We start from the raw sequence: 21607 nt of genomic DNA, 5'->3' as shown, positions 1-21607 counted from the left end.
AAGATTTGGTGCAATTAAACAATTTTTTTCAAAAAAATCGAAAATTTTCGAGTCGAGTCTGGTTTTACCAGATCTCGACGTTTCATGCATTTTAAGACAAAACAAGAAACTGTGTGTTTTAGGCTGTTTTAGAGGGCTATTTTCACACTTCAAATCTGATTATCTCAGAAACGGCGACAAATATAAAAAAAACCCAACTAACAATCTCTTAGAAAATTAGTTTAGATTATTCTGTGAAAATTTCAGAATGATTCATTGACTTTAGCGGTCGGGAAAGTCTTTTTTCTGAAAGAAGAATTGCATAGCTGAAAACGCCGTCCTTCAACTTGTTAATTGAATATCTCGCCTTCAAAAGCATGGATCAAAAATCTATTCTGACAATGTTTAGATAATGCAGTTTAGATGCGGTTAGTGCATAAAAACATATATGTTGTCACGATAAAAAAGAAGTGAATGTTATTTTTGTGAAGGTAAGTCGATTTCTATGGTGGCGCCATTTTAGTTCTCTGGTAACGTAACGAAACATGAGAGAGAAATAAAATCGGTTCAAAAAGGCTGCCAAACAAGCGGTAGCTTTATTGGATTTTATGTGATGTAGTCAAACTTATAACCGAAAATATCAAAACTTTCTTGACCACCCGGCCACATCGAGAGTCATTTTGCACATTTGCGAGAGAGCATGGAAAAAAATGTAACACACAGAGCGACCCACGTGGTTATACGCGACCTACTGGCCTCAGCCCTTAATGGGTACATTAATTTTTTTTCTCAAAATTAAGATAAGACCGAACAGAAAATGCTATTTTCCATTTTTAAATATGGCAATGTAGGCACTTGTTTTCGAAATCCAAACTCTTCGAGATCGTTATCGGGTGCAACTACCCGAGATCCGCTTATCTCTTAGTGCAATTTTTTAAACTAGAACTAGATCCGTACCCGTTGAAAAAAAAAGGTAGCATCAGATTTCGATGTTTCATGAATGTTTAAAGGCATTCGGCAGCGCAATAAATTTTTTATAGTTTAGCGTTTTTTACGCTGATTTTTTAAGTTACGCGGTTTTTTCAGACGTTTGTTTTGCACGGTTTTTTTTTTGTGAAGTACGACTGCAGTGTATTTATTGATATTCATATGAAGTCGAACAAAAACAGAAGGAAGAGCGAAATAAACAAGACACGTACGGCGAGAGAATGACGCAATTTCGCCTGGGAAATTTTGACAGCAGCCAGCCTTCTGCTGGTTGCCAGAATTCTTCACAAGAGGGGATATGCTGCATCTAGAGTGCCTAGAAAAAGTGTCGACAACTGTTCGTTTGGAATGACAGCTTTGATACAAAGCCGGGAAGTTAAATGAATAACTCTCTCTAAATTTAAGATCTATTTCTCCAAACAAAATTGCTGCCGGTCGAGTCTATCAAACATCCGAACCATTGGAAAATTAGTGCCTCCTAATCGAAAACAATCAGTCTTATAGCAAGATTTATATTATGCCAATTAAGATAAGTAGAAATTGTTTGGAATTAGCGAGTTCAAGGAAGTTCATAGTTTTTACATGATCAAACAAACAGTTTGAATTGAATAAGAAGTTTCTTTCTAGTTATAATTTGCCACCGGTCACGTTTTTTAAACGTTCAGAGTGAGAGATGCACCTATGGTAGTAAACCTATTTCTAAAGTAAATAATCCAGACAGTATATTAAACAGCTTCCTTATCGGCCTCACTCGAACACTTATCTCTGAAATGGAAGAATCGTGTCAAACAAAAAAAAAACATGTTTCCAGCTAAATCTAGATAGCGAAATAGGTTAATACCTGTTCATTTCGGTTTTCTCCCAAACATTCTTATCTGTCATTCTGTGGCACTTTTTAAGCCTCCATTCAAACAACAAGGAGCACATTGCCGTCTAATAACTAACAATTGCGAGAAGTCATAAAAATAATTGCAATTAAAATGCTATCCTATTTTGGGATTGACTCAATGTCACCGGTTTCACAGTAATCGCTCAGCTATAAAATCGAATCGTGTTATAGCTCAATTAGCATCTCGATGGCACATGCCAAAAATCTGCCGGTAATTACGGGCCTCGTCAAGTGGTAATTTTCCCACAATCCAACGTCACTTTCCGACGTGGTCTTCTGCTTCGAAATCCGGAAAGTGGTGTGATCGCACTGATATTTGGGCGCTATCGAACAGGTTTTGACAAGTCGCTTGCTGCGATACACCGTGCACGACACGCGGATCCGCTTCAGGAGAGAATCTGCCGGAACGAATCACGAATGCCGGATGACGGTTGGTGTTGCCAACGTCCTAGTTTAAGTGAATTTGAATCCTGTTCAAAACGCTTCAACACGATCACTACTACGTAATGAAATTGACACGCGGTAAGCAGAATGAACTGGAAATACCGTACCAAACATCTAGCAACACTTATTGTGTAGAAAACTTCCGATGCACAGTGGTTCAAAAGTTCAATTTCACGCTCCTAATTCAAAACATAGATTTCAAGGTACAGCGTCTTGATAGACAAGTTAGAATTATATAAAAAAAACATGAAAAACGGCTCTATTTCATTAAACTGAAATGATAGCGGCAGAGTATATTTGAGAAAGTTGTGTAGTTTTAATGATGACACACTTTGTATAACATGAAAAACTCATAGAAATTAAAAATGCGTTAGTTACTCAAGTTACGGGAATAGTACCTTCTGCAAATTTGCGATTTTTTCCAGAATTATCGTTCAACAAAATGAATTCAAATGTTTTGCATGATAAAAAGCATCATTCGAACATTTTGTAATAATTTCGTGGAAAAATATTGAGAAATAAGTCGGTGAAGAGGTATTTTCTAGAACGCTTCTTAAAAATCATGATTTGCGGTGTCCACTGTATCTCAGCGCAGACTAATCAGAAGTGAACAAATCAAAGTAGCATAGTTAGAGTAGAAGTTTTTCTAGACCCAACGTTTCTGATTGATTTTTTTTTAATTTTTGGTGGTTGTTCAAAGTGAAAACTACGATTTTTCACAAAAAAAACGCCATTTTGTAGCTGTTAAACCTCCCCAAAGTAACAAACAACGAAAAGGAAAACGTTGGGGTCTGGTTTTTTATATGTAGAAAGTGTGTGCAAAATTTGAAAAAAGTTGGTGCAGTAGTTTTTGAATGACGATAGACAGGGACTTTCAAAACCTGCTTTCGAGGAAAACGCGTTTAAAGGTTTTTATCTATAAAATCAATGGAAACAATCAATTACTCCAGGGAGCCCGTAGGGTCTAACATTTTCAAAAAATCATATTTTTTCTTTTATAATTTATTATAACGAAACATTTCAAGAATGTTTTGTTAAGTTTAGAGGTCAATCGAAGTAAAAATCTTGGGCCTGTACGCCGAGCTCTTGCTTCTTCTTAGAATGAGATAGCCGTAGATAAAGGTCCATAACTTCCAGAGTTTCGTTCCAATAGGCTTGAAAATTTCACAGAAAATTCTTCATATGTTTTACTATAAGGAAATGTAAAGAAAATAATAAATGATTTTTTCAAAAGTGTTAGACCCTACCCGCCCCTTAATTGGTATGCTCTGATCTTGTGTCATGCAAGCTCGGATGAAATTCCATGTTATGTCGTTTCGCCTGAGAAATTGACAACTACCCCAGGATAATTTTGAGTGCTTAAGATTAATTTCTAATTTATATAAAATGAACTCGATTGATAATGAGAAAAAGTTTATCGCTTTAAACGAAATCGCAGAATGGTAGAGAAACTTAATGCTATAGAAATAACTGCTTGCATACAAAACTTGAACACAAGCTTGGCGAAGAGAAGCTTAAATTTGCTGACAAATCTGCAGACCTGGCATCTCTGGTGTTAACGATAAGAGCAAATTCAGCAGCTGGAAGATTTATATAAAATTGAAACAAACCCAGCCGCTCTAGTTTTATTCGTTCGAACAGTTCTACTGTCATATTTAAAACTGGTGTACACTGCCGTTCTATTTTTTGTATTTTTGAAACACTAGTAAAACGCTGCTGGGGCTGCTAGTTTTGCTTGTAATAATTTCCAGATTTAAATTTTTGAAACTGACATAAATTATGCATCTAGAACTGTAACACTCCTGAACATGCTCTAATGCTTCTACCCAGTGAAATTTTCAACAATCCAATCATTGGCCCGATTGAGCCCTACACGCTCATTCAACGTTACTCTCAAGTGAGAAATTTGTACTCACTTTTGTTTATTTAGTGCGCAAATGTTAAAAAGTGAATAATATTGATTTAGAAGACAGAGTAACTTTTACTCAGTTTCACAGAGCTTTAAAAACGTTGTGTGAAATTTACATTCAATGATTTTTGTAGAATTTTTGTGTGAAAATTTACGTTCAATGATTTTTGTGGAAATTTGAAAAAAAATGGATCAGGTTGAAGCCGTGGTAGATGAAGAAGTCTATCGAAAATTAAAAAGTAATATTGTTATACCTTCTAATCCTAACAATGATTGAAGTTTTTCGTTGTCACATTTGTGCAACCTTCGTTCCAGGATACGCGAGGGAGTTCAAAGAACATTTTCAACTTTCTATGGAAAAACTACAAAATGAAAATATTTAAAAAATATTGCATTGTTTTTAATTTACACGCAGTTTTGATTGAAATAAGAATTTCTTTAGATAATTCGAATGATATTGTGTAATATTTACTCACTCGAGCTAATTTTCCCATTTATAGCACTGAGTAAATGCTACTCAGAATTTGACAACTACCATATTTACTCAAAAGTGAGTAAACAAGCTTTACTCGCTATAGAGTAGTTCCACTTTTAACGAAAGTGAGTGAAATTGTACTCACTTTAGAGTAACATTGAACGAGCGTGTACATCGGCCCGAAAGTAGACTATCTTCTTCACTCTTTCACTCTAGCGAGCAGAGAGGCCAGATATTTTTTTTAAGAAAATATGTATTACCCTGTATAAAAAATCTGTATTTATCTGTATTCACTAATAAAATGATATTTCTACAATGAAATGATGTTGAACTGTATCTCAACAGAATGGTTACAGAATGAGAGTTTCAATGAGCATTTATTTTTTATCTTCGTAGTTCACAAAAATATGTAAAGCTGAAATTTAATATGAATGGTTTTTTAGCCACAATTAAATTTCAGTTCCATATACTTTTCTAGATTTAAAAGTTGACTTAATATGACAGTCAGGTCATACAACTCTCAGGCCGCAGACAGAATAAACGCAAGAAGCTGAACCGAGCTGGTGGATGACATTAGCAGACCAAAAGAGGGAAGCATACTCTCAGCAAGCCAAAGGGGCCCTATTAGAGTGCAAAATATAAATCTGCTCAGCTTTCTCACTCTGCCTACGGTCTTAGCCTAACAATAAATCTTCAAATTGTAATATAAATATTTTTTGTGTTGATCATCAAATATCTGCACACAATTTTTTACTTTAATTTGTGATTGGTCGGTTGATTAATAAACTTTCATCTCGCCACTGCAATCAAATACTAAAAGATAGCTCAAACGAAAACAGTTTAATTTTTCTTTATTACTTCTTGTGAAATCTGTATAAATCTGTATTAAATTTAGAGAATCTGTATAAAATCTGTATTCTGTATTAGATCTATATGAGGATGTAAAACTCTGTATTATACAGATAAATCTGTATAAATGGCATCTCTGCTAGCGAAACACAATGTACCCGCACAATGTACAATGTACTCGTAAGTCTCGTCCGATGTTCGAATTTAAAGGGACAGGCGAGGTCCGTGCAGGTACACGCAAAAAGAAAATTAGTAAAAATAAAGATTTACCGGTTGATTCTAACACGTTTCTGTGTTTATTCATATTGACAAATGAGGTTTTGGTTTGATAAAGCCAACGTTTCGTTTTGGAAAAAACATAGTGTATTTGGAAAACGTATCACTGCTCGAAATAAGATTAATACAAACAGGCAAATAGAAGTAACATACTTTGATTGATTGCGCTGTCATCCACTGCCATATCAAATGTCAAATTATCAACGACTGGTGTTTCAAATCGTAGGATTGAACAATCTCAAGTACCTTACATACGGGATGGAAGGTTCTGTTGTTCCACGGGGTGTGGGTGTGTCGGCAGGCACAAGAGAGCGGAGTTTTGAACATTCCGCACTACATTGACGTTATCGAGAGAGAGGAAGAAAAAAACGGTAAGTCATTTCTGATGTAAATGACACTCCAGTAGAACTAGGCTAGGTGCCGAGATATCTTGTTTGCTCGTTATCAACCGGGTAATTGTACTCACTCACCTGGGGAATAATGTTTTTATTTCAATGGACTAGTTCATCACCGACAAGAAATGGTTAACTGAACTCTAGTCTATGAAATCAAAATTCCTAATAATCATAGCAAACATTGACTATAACGTTGTCATTCATCTTAGCTGACATTGAAACAGCAGTGAATGATTAGTTTAGTAATTATAATTCATAACCTAAAGCTCCCGGTATCTAAATTGGCTCCCATCAGCGGGTACTGCATTTGTGTTTAACTACGATCTAGACACGAAAATTCCATCGGCATTCGAACTGCTGTGCCAACAACACAGAGAGAGAGAGAGAGAGAGAGAGAGAGGGGGGGGATAGAGAGACAATATTAGCACAGGTTTATTGGATTGGCAATTTCCTTCTAGTAATTAATACGTAATATTCATGCCCGGGCGTTGACGAATTACGATTGCCAATCACGCCACATGACGATAAATCTGTGAATGACGACACGAGCTTCACGAAACCATCGACCGACGGTTTTCCTGGAAGTTCCGAATCATGGATGAATGAATGTCCACTCTATGATCGAATAGTCTCAACGATTCAGAGCGGTATTTAGTTGCGAATTTTACTAAACTTTGAATGTCAGTAAATGCATTGAAGTCTTGTTTTTACACGAGGGATACGTACCGCATAAAAAAACCGCACAAAACCAACGCTTGAAAAATTGGGTAATTTCGGAAATCAGCGTAAAAACGCAAAACTATAGAAATTTTTCATTGTTGCTGAATGTATTAAAAAATTCCTGGAACATTGAGATCTGGAGTTATCTCGACCAAAATTTGTATGAAAAAAATCGACTTTGAAATTTCCGAAATCGAAATTTTTTCTTGATGCCGAATGTCAAAAATATACTGAAAACTAAGTTAAATCTACTCATTGGTAAGGTGTTAAATACATTGACTCAATTGTAGATTGAAGAGCGGTTTACTTAGGCCGTGGACCATCTCGCGAATTATTTGAACTTTTAGTTAAAATTGGACAGTTGAGCAGTTGTTTTTGGTCGAGTAGTTAAATTTAACTAATGCTACGGCTCATTTTAAAGTTTGACGGATGGAAAGTTAGTTGGGTTTATTTTGAACTGTAAATAAAATGATATCAAGTGGTATAATAATTGCGAACGTAAGAAAAACTTCGAGATAAACATACTTTGTTTGACAAAGTATTGGAATTTTCTCGTGAGGTGCTTTCTTAGACAGAAAGTACAAAAAGAAATCACGCAGAAGAAATGTTTACTTAAGGTCTGAAATTAGAATTTTTTCAGTATCGGAAAATAACTATCGAGTTGTCAAAAATAACCATGCTTTCGAGCAGGGTTATTTTTGACGATGAAAATATAACTAGTTGATGATTAGAAATTTAATTGATCAGTTTGAAACTTATGTTCGATTATTTCACCAACCAAATAATGAGAAAATAAATCAAACTCGAATAATTGATTGACAAAGTGCAAACTTTTTTGTGTTCGCTAATTTTTTAAATTGCCGCAGTTTTGTTTTTTTCTTGCTAAAACCGATTCCGTGTATCATACTTTATAGTAAACTAGAATTCACTGATTTTTTCAACTCAGTCTGAAGATATTTGGAATTGTCACCTGGTGTTTCTGTTGAATCCTACAATGCGTAACCGCTTTAAGGTATTCAGTGTATTTTAACCATGAAATACGAAACTTCAACAAATTTTAGCACAAATTAAAATGGTAATGCTGATTTTAATTTATTTTGCGAAACTAACGATTATTTAGAAGTAATCACTTTAAAATCGATTTCTGATATCTATTTGTACTATCAGGAATCAACGGAAAAATCGATCAAAATAACTATTGCCGATATGAAAATTTTCGGAAGAAACCTTCTTTTCTTGGTAAGTTTGAGAGGTAAAGAGCTTTTACCCCCTAATTTATGCTAGGTGCATATAACCAATTTCACTCGATTTTACGTTTCGTCTTAGACTCATCAGTGCGTAGCAGTTTATGTTGAACTGCTACCTCCGACCTGACGGTTCAACATAAACCGCTAGGCAGACGTAAAGTTAATGCTATTTGCAAAACACTTCTTTGATATTGCACCTAAGTGTAATATCAAAACCGACGTCCAGAACGAAACAAGTTTCGGCTTGCTAGCCGTACAGATTTTGGTAAGTTTGAGAGGTAAAGAGCTTTTACCCCCTAATTTATGCTAGGTGCATATAACCAATTTCACTCGATTTTACGTTTCGTCTTAGACTCATCAGTGCGTAGCAGTTTATGTTGAACTGCTACCTCCGACCTGACGGTTCAACATAAACCGCTAGGCAGACGTAAAGTGTTTTGCAAATAGCATTAACTTTACGTCTGCCTAGCGGTTTATGTTGAACCGTCAGGTCGGAGGTAGCAGTTCAACATAAACTGCTACGCACTGATGAGTCTAAGACGAAACGTAAAATCGAGTGAAATTGGTTATATGCACCTAGCATAAATTAGGGGGTAAAAGCTCTTTACCTCTCAAACTTACCAAAATCTGTACGGCTAGCAAGCCGAAACTTGTTTCGTTCTGGACGTCGGTTTTGATATTACACTTAGGTGCAATATCAAAGAAGTGTTTTGCAAATAGCATTAACTTTACGTCTGCCTAGCGGTTTATGTTGAACCGTCAGGTCGGAGGTAGCAGTTCAACATAAACTGCTACGCACTGATGAGTCTAAGACGAAACGTAAAATCGAGCTTCTTTTCTTGATTCCAATTTTTATTGACAAAACGGTAATTCAGTTTCGCGGCAATGTGCCAATAAGAGTAACCCACTTGTGAGAAATTCTGGCAGCCGGCAGAAGTCTGGAAAAATGCCGGCAACTTTCAAAATTATGCAGGCGAAATTGCGTTTTTCAAGGTCGCTCTTCCTTTGTTTCTGTTCGACTTCATTCGACAATCGTCAATCCTGCATGTACATCCAAAATTGAAAACCTCTTGAGTCTTGAGACCAGGTAAATTAAATGAAAATGCAAATGAAGCTTTGCATATCATGTTTGGTAGCGCAAAAGCTATGTTATTGTCCTTTATATATCACAGTGCGATCCGCCAACTCCTTCCTCCAACGAAATGAACAAAATCGGATGTGTGTAAAATTTTCTATATTTCGACGTTACCTTGCAAGCCCTTGAAGAAAAAATGTCCAGACCTTCAATTAGTGCCAAATATTCGCCAGGCTGCGCGATAACTGGAGTAACTTAGAAGTGAAATCCCGATCTGAAATGGTCGTTTGTTTATGTTTACATGCTTGAATCCCGGCGCGCCATACTTAATTTCGTGAGAAAATTACCAACACAACCAAAACTGTCTTATCACGCCACCAGTGTATTTTACGTCGTGTTTCGATACGTTAGCTAATTTGTATATATTGAGATTTCATGGCACACTTTGGTCGAAATGATAACAATGCAATTAATCTCGCGCACCACCAAGCGGTGAGTGCGGTCTTTTTAGAAGGTACCGGGAACGGATTAGATTTGTTTTTAATATTTGTAAGCACATACATGTCTTTATTATTTATCTTTGGTTGTACCATGAAAGGGTGACCGGGTTTCTAAAATCAGTCAAAAAATCGAAAAACGGTATTGATTCTGTTTCAATTGTATTAAATCGGTATTTAAGAAGAGCGTATATGTCGTTGCCTTCGACAAGCCCATTTCCAACCAGTAGATGCAATTACTTTACTAAACGAAACAAATTTGAGTGAGCTGAACATGTTTATAACCTTTTTAATTCTTTGAAGTTCCAATTTGTATCTCTGTATAGAAAACAAAAAATGTATTTCGTATCAAAATGGTCTTTTTTTACTTACGGAATATGCGACACATTCGATTGGCTGATGGGAAAGTAGTATGGCTTCATAAAATAGGGCAAATTCGGTCGAAGTTTCGAATTCTGTTAAAAGCATGCACGAAACATTACACGTGGTGTTAAAAGATGAATTAGAAATTGATTTGTTCCGAAACTTCGGTGACAAAAGAAGATATTAATAAAATTGTGAATCTGGTATGAAAAAAAAACAATATCTATAGATTTTAGGACAAAATGTGTGATATGGGTTGAAAACGTGTTTATCTTCGCAGCTCCTTAGTAACCGTTATACAACACCGAGCAGTAGCAGAGGCACTGGCCTGTCTGTGCGGTGAAATTAAAGAAAATTTGTCTAAATATTCCTTTCTCCGGTAATTGACAAGCGTCCCACACGCTCGTTTGCATGCATTCTAGCTATTTTTTAAATTCTACCCTTTTACATAAACCACCCCATCTTTATCTCTCTCTCTCTTTCTCTTTTCTCACTGATCCCGCACCGCAAATTATAATGCATCTGATCCATCTCGTTGTTTTTTTTCTTCCCTCCCCTCCTCCGTCCAGGTGATGGAAACGACAAACTGTCCGTTTTACCAGCTTCAACAACCGGCTCATTAAGCTCAATCATAACGACGTCCGTGGCATCCTCCGAACCGGATCGTGGTGATCATCGTGATGGTGGCGTTGGCGGCGGTGGTGATGACGACGATAACAACATTGTAACAACGACGACGGGTGGCGGCAAGTGTCTGGGCCTGGGCGGCGGCGGCGGTGGTGGTCCCGGCGGCGAAATCAAGCAGGAAAAATGGTGGGAAACTACGCTACAGATCTCGATTCCGTTCTTCATCGCCGGTATCGGCACGATCGGTGCCGGCATTATCCTGGGCCGGGTAGAGGTGAGTTGGTTTTTATTGCGTTTAATCAAGCGAACAAAATTGTCGGGAATCAAAAGTGTTGTGCGAAATTGCAGCGGTGCCGGCTGGGAACTAGGTTAAATTCTTGAGTTTGATTGAAAATCACATTCCTTCCAGCCTGGATTGACAATGACGACAAATTTCCTAATACCTCTTTGTAATACTAGAAACTTATCGAAGCAGGCTTAGTTCAACAGTTAGCTGAGGGACTTGCTATCATAATTGAATTTATTGCTTCTATCAATCGTGAGTTTTACCGTCGGCAAGGGTTGATAAAAACAAGGATCATAAATAAAAGCGAACAGCCGCAATCGGAGTCCAACTCGGGAGGGACTGTGTTATCACGATGAAATCTGATCTAATCAAAGTTCGATAATGTCCCTGTACGGCAACAGTAAGCGTCATTCAACCCTTCCGGTCGTCCACCGGTTTTATTGACGTCATCTTTGTTTGTTTGTTTATTTGTTTCCCCACATTTTCTGATGTTTGATGAAAATTGTCTCATGATGAACACCTTTTTGTAGGGACGATGTGCATTGAAAGTGGAGATAGCACTCATCACATTTCTCACTTCGGTAGGCAGTTGAAATGTCCCACGACCTTGCTTTCCCACTAACGCATTAAAACTCTTTCAACACGCTAAAATTCCAAACCAAAACGAGTGTGGTTCCCTGAGTGAAATTAACAACAAAAAATAAATAAATAATCACCTCTAATCAATGCTATTCTTCTATCACCGCAGCACTGGAAAGTCTTTGCCCACGTGACGGAACTGTTCATCCTGGTACCGGCCCTACTCGGACTGAAAGGCAACCTGGACATGTGTTTGGCCTCGCGGCTTTCCACCCAGGCAAACCTCGGCAACTTATCCGGAGCACGCGAAATCATCCACATGGTCATCGGGAATATTGCGCTAGTGCAGGTCCAGGCCACCGTAGCGGCGTTTATAGTGTCGATCTTTGCCATCAGCGTCGGTGCCGCCATGAACGGGAGCTTCCTATTCGACCACGCGATGCTGCTGACTGCGTCCAGTATGTTTACCGCGACGTCGTCGTGCTTTGTGCTAGGTAAGTGATAGTGGCGATAAGGCGCGCCAAACTACGTAAATAGAGCTTGATTGCCCCGCTGCGGCGCGATGCAATGGAGTCGTCGTGCAAAGCCCCGTTAGGGCCGGTTAGTTCCTTGATTGAAACGAGTGTAGTTCCCCGAAACGGTGGGGAAATGTTTAGGTTTAAGATAAGAATTATTTCTTGGTAGTTAAACGCGCTCCTGGAAAGTTGATTATTTTGACGTGAATACGTTTTACTCTACCAGAGATGTCCATCTCCTCTGTGTGACGAAAAGCAAGCAAAATTTCTCCCCTCGCACTGACAGCTTCAACGAGAGTTTTTCTCTTCACATATATACACAAGTGTTGTATGAAGTGTTAACGCATCATGAGTGCGCGTGTTTATTTTCTTTTACCTCTAGCACTGAATCGCTCCAAAGTGTTAGAGCAGAGCTAAGAAATTCTTTGAGGTGGATGCAGATACTTTCACAGAGGTGTACACGCCGGTGAGCACTCTGGTGTATGGTTTGCGAATAAGTAACTTGGGGCACTCACAATCAGCTAAATAAAACAATTTATCTTTGAATTTTCGGTTTTCCTTGCAAATTTTTCATAGCAAGGCCAGATCTACTCTCTATTAATTGAAGTTCACAGAAGTGTTCGCTCACCATCACGCGCCAGTGATCACTTGGGTGTATTTAGACGAGAGCACGTGAGAGCGATTCGTGCGAAGAGAATGTGATTCTTTCGCACCAGCTTCTTTAAACACAAGCACGCACTCAAAGTCTGTCTAATGGACACTGAGAAGAAGTGCGCTTTCCTCAGTGTACAATTCAAACTTACGCCCTGGTGTATCACTCTAGTGAAATGCCATCTCTGTACTCTACTATGAGGTTTATGTAAACATTCGAATTGGTTCAAGATAATAGGTGAAAGACAAACCAGATACCAATCACAGAATACACATAAATTAATAGGTTCCTCCTTCAGTTTTCATTTTAAATACTTTACTCCATTTATAATTCTATTCATTCGAACTTGCTCACTACCAAGAGCGAAGACAATGAAGCAGCTTTACTACTTGGCACTTGAAACTAAGCAAGCAAAACTTCAAATGACTAGGTACGATTATTCAACTGACGATGAATTTCTGGAGCTTCACTTGAAAATGACAGCAAAAGTCAAATGAATTAGTAGGGGTATGCTGACGGTCGAAGGCCATAAATTTCATATTCATCTTATAACATTCGATTGAAAATAAAATTTTACCGCACTGACTCTGACATTACCCACCCGTTTTTGTTCGTAAATACTACAAGGAACAGCCCCTCGGGGTTGTATGAACTGATGATTTTTGAATAGTTTACTGTTGATTGTCTCTATTAAGTAGTAGCAATCTGTTGTTAAAAACAATTATAATGCGCAATCGATCCACAATGTCATCGATTAAGCCTTATTAACAAAGCAAATTTTCTAGTACTCTTGAAAATATTCTATGAACATCGCAAACGCGAACCACAAACAAAGACTATGCTCCCTTCATGTACATTCGGCTTGCATCGAATACATGATATCAATAGCCTAATTGTGTGTGCAATTAAGTTCATCGCATTGGGAGCTTCGAAGTGCGCTTATGAAATGTAGAGATTACAATTGTTTTGTACCCTTGAAGCCGATAAAAGCAGTGTCACAGTTAACGCGAATTTGCATTAAAATACATGCAAAATTGTGCGTTGGCATGAAACTCAATGAAACAAAAATACGAAAAAAAAACTACATTTTTCAATATTACAAAATTTGTCTCAGAGTCATTATCGTAAAATCCACCAATTCAACAAGCTAGGTTTATAAGAATTGCATCATTTGTGGATCTAAAACAGTACGGATGTGTAATGTCAGAGACATAACTGGATGACATGAATACGAATAAAACCGACATGTTTCCTTCCAAGCTTTCCATTCTTTACTACTAAAATTTGAAACGGTGCACCTATACTGAAGTACGACTTATTTACATCAAACTTTCTGGCACACAATTGAAAAAAGGGGCGGTCCAATCATCTGCAATAATACAATAGTGTTATAGTTGTTGTTTTTTTTTGTAAATTTACATATTCAGTGGAGTATGTAAAGCTTAACATAGTTCTATGGGAAAATTGTGGAACTTTTCCGGAGTTTAAAGCTGTTGAAAACTTTTTGCCGTCAATTTTTCTCTACACCAGAACCTGAAGACCAAGATGCAGGAACTGGTGTTCAATTCAAAAACTAAGTTGGGAACGTGGGGCTGACTCAGAATTCATTTGAAAAATTCAGATTCGGAATCCAGGTCAAGAATTTAGTTTATGATTTTAATTCTAGTTTCATGGAACAGATCTCGTTTTAAAATCCAAGTTCCGAGTTCAGTTACAGAACTAAATTCTGACCTGGAATTCCGAAATTGAATTCAGTTTCAAAGTCTAGTTCCAGAATCCAAGTCCCAAAATTAGGTTCAGCATATCCAGAGTTCAATTCTAAGATTTAATTACAGAATCCAGATCTAAAACTAATATCTTGAATTTCGTTCTAAAATTAGGAAGTGTAATTCCTGAATCCGAATTCAGAATTCTAATTTCGAACCTAAATTGAAGAACTAAATTCAGTTCCAGACACAAAAATCTAGTTTCGGAACCTGCATTAGAATTCAGATCCCGAACGTGTTTTCTGGAGCTAAATTCTAAAAATTGAGTTCTAAACGTGAAATTATGTTCAGAATTCAGATGGACCAGAATTCAATTTCAGAATTTAGTTCCAGAATCTAATCTAAACTTTAATTTCTTGAATACAGATGCAGTATTCAGAAGCTGAATGTGATTTCTCATCATTGTCACTAAAGGGTTATTCAAAAGCAAATACATATCCCAATATTTGGGGCTGAGAAAGCCACAAATAAAATTTTTTTTTGAAAAAAATGGTTACAAAATTTTCATCGGATACTATTCCTTTATTCATCTTTCTGATATTTTTGAATTCCATTGCGAACATGTTTTTCTAATGTTGAATTTTAAATGGGATCGAGCCCATTTCGACTTTCTCGTTTGAAGTGTAGCGTTATTCAAGCGTTCTTCAGGTGGTAGTCAGATGGGGCCAAGTCTGGGCTATTAGATGGGTGATTCAGAAATTTTCTTCCACTAGTGTCCAAAAAGTTTTTTTTTACCGGAGTCACAACATATGGACGGGCGTGAACGGATTGATGTCCGTTTTCTTATTTTGACTATTCGTTCAAAGCCCAAACGAAACGAAATAGTTGAGTTCGGTATGAAGGACCCTTGATGGTTTGAATCCTCTTAAGCATGCAGTGTATGAGTTTGTAACTGGTATTATCAACAGTATGTACACTTCAAATGGGAATCGTTGAAATAACCGTTCAAAGCGATCTAAAATATCTGTTGTCTGTGGATCCAGGTTCTGTGGAAAAGCACAAGTCCACCCAAATTCACATTAGCATGGCAAAACACGTTTTCGACGATTGCCGATTGCTCTAAATTACGGGCAACACGCTGCCCTACATACAGAAAACAAAGAGTAGATTTGCAAACTATATTTTAGGGACTTATCAACGATTTGTCACAACCTCGATAGTTTTCATATCAAAGTGTTTGTGGTATGAAACTATCCAGTCAATCAGAGCTATCAACTGAGTAACAGAAAACACAATTAACTAGTTATCTTTATTTTTATTTTTCAGACTTTGTACTAGTGGCTGTGATTTTACTGTCTAATAAGTTGAAAATGAATCCAGATAATCTGGCAACCCCACTGGCAGCATCGATCGGTGATGTGGTATCCATTAGTTTACTATCCTTTATAGCATCCTTGCTATTTGAAAACATAGGTAAGTAATAAAAATGAGTTATAAGTCAGATGAAATAATTTCCTAATTGTTTCCTTTTCTTCTTCCCACAGACACTCATCTCTGGATAACATTCGTCGTGGTTACCTGTTATTTTATACTGTTACCATTTTGGGTATTTTTAGTGAGTAGAAATAAGTACACTCGGCCCGTATTGACAACTGGATGGGTTCCTGTACTATCCGCACTCTTCATCAGTGGGTGAGTACCAACTCCTAACCGTGCATAGTTTGTTAACATTTTTTTAAGTCTATCATCGAAGCATGAACTTGACCGAGACTGCACTGAGTCGAAGACGAACAGTAAAAAAAAAACTCACGCAATGAACTCACCGCTCTCTTTTGTTGCTGTGAGAGGCGAACCATTTTCGAGTGTCAATCCCAACGTCACTAGTTTCCTAACGACGAGACGAAATCAAAATAGCGTCTGCAGGGAGAAGCAGTCGAATTTAAATTCTCATTATTTCTTCGATATAATGAAATTTGTGATGCTTGACTTCAAATAGAGTCTAAAATATAATATATCAAAGTAATTACACTCCAGAATCTCTTTGGAAAACCAAAATTACTATAGATACTAGTACCGACATTGAAAATCAGTAGGAATCAGTCACGTACCCAGAGGGGGGGCCCGAGGGGCCCTGGCCCCTCCCGAAATCAAAAACAGATGTATAATTTTTTAGAAGGTCTCAGGCATGTCTTACAGAAATAACAAAACTGTAAACCTAAAGAAATGTAATACAATATCAGTTCCAGTGGAAAAGTTTAAATTGTCTGTTAAAAACACTCGTAAAAGGCACACCGAGAATTAAGTACATCAGCAATCTTCAGTAACATTATTTTTTTTATCTTTGGGCCCCTCCCGAAACGAAATCCTGAGTACGGGCCTTGTAGGAATCATGTTTTTTAACTTTTAATTGAAAACCGAGAATAACTGAAAGAGTAAACGAACCAAAGACTATTCTATTCTGCCTTTGTCGTCAACTAGACATGGATCTCGTTCTCAAAATTTGCAAGCAGAGCTGAGAGTGATATTTATTTTTCGTAATTTTTGTCTATTTTGAGTCTATTTTAAAAATTATTTTTATCAGCTCTGGTCATAAGTAAGCGTATTTCCTCTTCGGTGCAACACACAACAGAAATAAGGGGCACTGCATGCTCCTTATTTCTGCTATATGTGGAGACATAAAATGTTTTGATAGAGTATTATCAAGATGGGTGTGATTTCGCTGTAACATAGAGAATAATCACACATTTTTTGTTCCTTCCAGAATGGGTGGTCTAGTGTTGGATGCTGCCGTCGGCGTCTTCAAAGGTTTCGTCGTGTTCCAACCGATCATCAACGGCATCGGCGGCAATCTGGTGTCCGTTCAGGCGAGCAAAATCTCCACCATGCTTCATCAGAGCTCCATCATCGGCATAATTCCGCCGCATACCAAGATCTTTGAGCTACCTTGGAAAGCACTGTTCAAGGGAGGTAAGTTCGTAAAATGGTTTAGCTGTTCTCGGCGGTTTGTTTTTAATCTTGTTTCATTTTCACCAGTTCCCTATGCCAAGACCGCTCGAATTTTGATCCTCATGGCGATTCCTGGACAAGTACTGTTTATCTACGTTGCTGACTACATACATATGTCTGAATCAACCATTGGTGCTCCGTTCGTATTATCCTACTTGTTTGTCAGTTTAATTCAGGTTGGTATTTTGAAGACAAAAAAACGAGACTAATTCGTGAAGTAATGCATTTATTTTTAGATAATGTTGCTACTGTACATTGCTCATGTCATTATCCATGCGATGTGGAAGTGGAAAATCGATCCGGACAACTCGGCCATCCCGTACCTTACGGCACTGGGAGATCTGCTGGGTTCTAGCTTCCTAGCGTTGGCTTTCCTGTTTTTGCAAACAATCAACCATCCGTACGGAGAACTTCCGGACGAGGCCAGTGCAACCGTCACGCCAACCATTTCGTTCAGCGTCGTCGATGGTGATGCGAGCAACAATTTCGGTATTTATTAGCTTTCCTATCCCGATATTTTATTTAAGGCAAGAATCCAAAGGCAACTAACAACATATGTATGCTACTGTATGTGAGATGTTTCTCCGCCGTGATGTCCTTGCCCGTTTTTCCTCGATCCCTTGATCCGTTCCCACCCGAAACAGAAAACTAACGCTCTGTAACGCAAATATATATAAAACAAAAGTAATAATGTAATAACAGTATTGAGAACTCTTATATTTGATACGTAAGCTCTAGCTTTGTTTTTTTTTTATTATTTATATAGTTTCCTAATTTCAGTCCGGATACCTTTTTGTTCCGGGTTCTACCATAGCGAAAATATTGAAAAAAGCAAGTAGGGTTTCAAGATACATCCAATTACAAATGTTAGCAAATGTTCCCAGGGAACCAAGCGAAGTTTTTTTTTCCCAGTGCGTCATTGGTGCACTTGAAATCCGATTTCCCTCACATAATAGAGTCCTAAGCGAGCGAAGCGTTGTTTTGTTCTCAATGTTAGCAGCTTGCCTACATTTACAGGCTCTCTTCTTAGTTCTATGTTATTACTATCGCCTGTTTGAAAGAGTAGCAAGTGATTTTATGTCTTAGCAAAAAAAAAAATAGAAATGAAATGTGGAAGTCTCTACCAGTCTGAAAAATTGCTCACGAAGTAGAGAACCAATTCCGTAATTAATAAAAAATATCAATAATTTAAAATGTATCGAGATTAGAGAGCAGTGAGAAGCGCAGAGCATGTTTAGAAGGTAAACTAATTTAACAGCTTAGTAATGAAACTTTAACTTTCTATTTTAGACAAGGTATGTTAAGTATATTGTAAATAAAACCTAATTCTTCACTACTTAATTCAATGTGAAACGAAATGAACACACATGTTTTAATTATGAGCAATGAACACGAGAACAACCTGACGAGAAATAATTTAGTTTTAGTGAAATGAGTTCAATTGATACCTATAATTCGAAACTTTACAGGTGTATAAGCTTAGTTGATTGTACAATATTTTTTCTTCTAATGGACATATGTAAATATTTAGACAATTGTTTCATAATTCAAGTAAAAAATCCATTTCAACATGTTCAATAAAAAAAGATAAACTAATTAAACTACTACTCTTCAACTAACTTTCGAACCATATTACACCAAATACTTTCACTTCCGGCAAAATAACTTGGTTCATGCTTTCCTTTCTAGTACTGTTGTTCACAGTTTCGCTCGATATTACCATCTTTTTCTTTTTCGCTTCATTTATTTTTCTTTCTATTCCAGCACCACTATTGGCATGAGGTCTTTATTTCTTTTCTGTGCACTGTCTATAACCGTTTTTTTCTAAACTGGTAATCCCTGTCATTAATCGATTGTACGCACACTCAAATGTGACACTTACAAAAAAAATGTAGACACCGGTACACAGTTGCACTGTGTTGTGTCAATCCAGGGTTTAAAATCTACAATCGAAGTATGCTTTGAAACAGGAAAACACACAGTCGAATTGCACGGCTCCTTTTTGATTAGTTGAACTTTGTTTTTCTCTCTAAAGTTTTGTTTACGTTGATTTGAATCGGATAATAAAAACTATCAACAATAATGAATCGAACTGTAGAAAGCAATTCGGCAGTATTACAAAAACCTTAAATTAAGCCAGTCTTAACGGAGAATAATAAATTGAGAATAATTAAGTAGTTTCACCTCTCCCCCCAGAAAACAAAAAAAAAAAAGGCTGTAGCAGTGCTTATTGTCGATGGGCTCCTCAGCTAGTCTTATAGATTACGAGAACAGAAAAAAAACACAAGCAACAGTCATAGCGCAGACTTTTATTTAGAAAACAAAACAGATACAGATATAGTGCCTCATCATCAGCTTTTCACTTGTCAAATCAACCCGCAGGAAACCCGTTTTGTTTTTCGCACTCAACGTCATAGCCTACTGTGTTTAACATATTGAAACAAAATCCGCAAACATACAGTTCAGCTTTACGTATCAACGGAATTTTAGCCCCGATAACCCCAGGCATGACAATAAGCAAGAATTTTGATTTAGTAAACTAGCAAATATCGTGTTTCGATGGCAGACAGCTACTGAGATATAAAAACAAGAAAAAAAACCTAACTAACTAACAGAAAAGAATGTGATATTTACTAAATGAAAAAAAAAGTGAATGGTCGAAACATGCAAACAAAATAAAAAACAAACAGAAACAATTGATAGTGGCTAACTAAATGTACTAATAATGAAAGACCACGGGAAAATCAGAATATCAGGAATGAGAGCGACAGTTAGACGCGCAGCAGATTACATAGCAGGAAAACATTCATATTAAAAAAAATAAAAACAAAAAACAATTATTTTTGTGAGAAAGAGAATAAGAATGAAAGTAGAAAGGGGAACAGAAGAGAAAAAAACAGCAACGCACGGTTTGTCATTTCATTTCATTTGAAACAAAAGAAAAAACCCTGAAAGCAAACAGCCGCGGTGCTATAATACTGATAAATGAGAGAAGCGATTTAACGAAAGTAAAGGTTATAATTAACGACATATATGAATCGTTTCCGATATACTAAATCGCTATCCCAGTTTGAATAACGAATCAAAATAGCACAAACAAACAGACGTAACATTCAATATATTTCCTATTGTTGCTCGTGAATCCAATCCATTTAGTAAAAAATACAGTGTGCGAACGGAAGAATTGTCAATTTGCATCAACGTTTAGTGTATCATGCAATTCAAGTGAGAACAGGAATTTGTGCAGGGGTGGTGGCATTGCTAGATAGCATGCAGGCTAGTATAGAGATGCAATTGAAAGAAGGAAAAAAAACACGAAAATATGTTTCAAGTGTTATGTCCATTTGTCTGTGAAAATAGTAATTTCTCATTAAAACGATCGAAACTGCAACATACACACACAAAAAAACTGTAATAAATAGCAAAACCAGAATGGTTATGGACAACATATAAGAATAAACTTGTTGCAATTGAAAAACAGAGAATTGGCGTGTTGTTTCCGATGACAAAAGGCTTAATATCATAAGTTTACCTTTCAAAAATGTCTGCCCCGAAATAACCGCCACGTGCACCGACGAATTAATTGAGTTTATTATTTGCAGTCAAATAGTGCAGTTCAATTACCAAGTACGCAGACATGCCAAGTCTACTTTACTGCAGGCTACTGACTGTAGCCAGTATAAAAAAAAAGTGCTGCATCGATCGAATGCTAGTCGGATGGCGCTTATTTGGGCTATAAAGTGGGTGTGCAGACCCAATCGGCGGGAAGAAGAATCCGCCTCTCAGTTTTTTGTTTGTAAAATCTGTGAGCTGAATATCTTGGTAATGTTATGTCTTTGGGGTGAGGCACCATTCTCCACGCATGATTGTGTAAAAAGTTTTTGACGCACTATTCGTGGCAGTGTGTAGACGTAATGAAAAATTACAAACTCATGATTTGACCCTGCTATCAATACCTTTATCAAGCAAATTGGATAGATTCGAAAAAGGGCTAGATCATCGCCCCGATTCTGTATTTCATTCGAATAAAATATATGTATGAGCCCCAAAATCGATGCCAAACAATCTGCTAAAACCTTTTAAAGTAGAAACAGAAAGGATTCATTCACTCCAGGAAAAACGGTGAACCAC

General features: G+C 37.1%; 1 protein-coding gene across 9 annotated transcripts in view; it reads left to right on the top strand.

Annotated features, from left to right (window-relative positions):
• Nucleotides 1-20961, top strand: part of LOC131426175 (solute carrier family 41 member 1) — a 96457-nt gene extending 75496 nt beyond the window's left edge. For 8 of the 9 annotated variants that reach the window (XM_058588684.1, XM_058588688.1, XM_058588681.1 and 5 more), the window contains 7 exons: nt 10675-11006; nt 11767-12091; nt 15797-15943; nt 16015-16162; nt 17232-17437; nt 17504-17652; nt 17713-20961. In XM_058588684.1, coding sequence (XP_058444667.1) covers nt 10675-11006; nt 11767-12091; nt 15797-15943; nt 16015-16162; nt 17232-17437; nt 17504-17652; nt 17713-17976 — 1571 coding nt within the window. In that variant the 3' untranslated portion in view covers nt 17977-20961. The remainder of the gene's footprint in view (nt 1-10674; nt 11007-11766; nt 12092-15796; nt 15944-16014; nt 16163-17231; nt 17438-17503; nt 17653-17712) is intronic. The other variant, XR_009229061.1, reaches the window with a different exon arrangement.
• Nucleotides 20962-21607: the final 646 nt, after the last annotated feature.

The sequence above is a fragment of the Malaya genurostris genome, chromosome 1 (genome assembly GCF_030247185.1).
Source record: "Malaya genurostris strain Urasoe2022 chromosome 1, Malgen_1.1, whole genome shotgun sequence".
Classification (NCBI taxonomy): Eukaryota; Metazoa; Arthropoda; class Insecta; order Diptera; family Culicidae; genus Malaya; species Malaya genurostris.
Note: the sequence above shows the minus strand (reverse complement) of the source record. Positions and strands in the feature narration are given on the sequence as shown.